The 906-nt window shown below is 21.2% G+C and overlaps 1 protein-coding gene across 1 annotated transcript; it reads left to right on the top strand.

Moving 5' to 3' along the window:
• Positions 1 to 445: 445 nt before the first annotated feature.
• On the top strand, positions 446 to 770 carry RHIMIDRAFT_296154 (uncharacterized protein; the record flags this gene model as incomplete). The annotated part of the gene is made up of 1 exon (XM_023614250.1): positions 446 to 770. Exon 1 carries the CDS (start codon positions 450 to 452, stop codon positions 768 to 770), a length of 321 nt encoding a protein of 106 aa, XP_023460864.1. The 5' UTR covers positions 446 to 449.
• Positions 771 to 906: the final 136 nt, after the last annotated feature.

Below are 906 nucleotides of genomic sequence, written 5' to 3'. Positions count from 1 at the left end.
TTGGAATGGATGGTGGCTACAATTTATTTGTTGAAAAATTTATTGAAAATGCAAATGATTTTGGGTATGATTTTAATCATAATAACTTTGTTTATCCAATAAGAAAAGAAGTTAATAAGAAATTAAATATTAATGAATTGAATTATAATGATAAATTTGGGTCTTTTAGGTCAGAGATTGAAAATCAGTTTTCTGTATTAGCATCTAAGTTTAATAGATTTAATAATAATAAAGCTGCATTACAAATGACTGATAAAAAATACTATAATCTTCAATTCAAAGTTGCTTGTTTATTAAAGAATATTTATAACTTTGTTGATAATTATAATATAGAAGTTAAGCCACATCATATGTTATGGTATAGTGACAGATTTGAATTTCCAACAAAAATAAATAAAATAAATTTAGTTTTTAGTAATGAACAAAAAGTAAATAAACAGTATAATGAAATGAGAGAATTACAATCTAAAATTTTAAACTTAAATATAGAAGATATAGAAAAGTATAGTGAAAATAATATTACATATAATGAAATTGAAATAGATGATATTCCAAAAAAACGGAAAAGAAACCAACAGAATAAAAATTCTAATGAAAATGTATATCAAGTAGAAAAAATATTAGACCATATGGTTGACGACAATAATAAATTTATATTCTATGTAAAATGGTATGGTTATGATGATTCTGAAAATAGCTGGGTAAAACAAAATGATTTTAATACAAAAGATATTATTAACCAGTATCTAAAAGATAAAAATATTCAATAACATAATAAAAATGGCGTACTCTCTTTGTTATTTAAATATAAAGTTATTATCTTAAACTAATAAAGTTCTCATTATATTTCTGAAATTTAATGTCCCACTATTACATATATAAATCTTCTTAGGTTTGTTTTTTTTT

This window comes from Rhizopus microsporus, assembly GCF_002708625.1.
Source record: "Rhizopus microsporus ATCC 52813 unplaced genomic scaffold scaffold_130, whole genome shotgun sequence".
Classification (NCBI taxonomy): domain Eukaryota; kingdom Fungi; phylum Mucoromycota; class Mucoromycetes; order Mucorales; family Rhizopodaceae; genus Rhizopus; species Rhizopus microsporus.
This window is presented reverse-complemented; position numbering and strand designations above follow the sequence as displayed.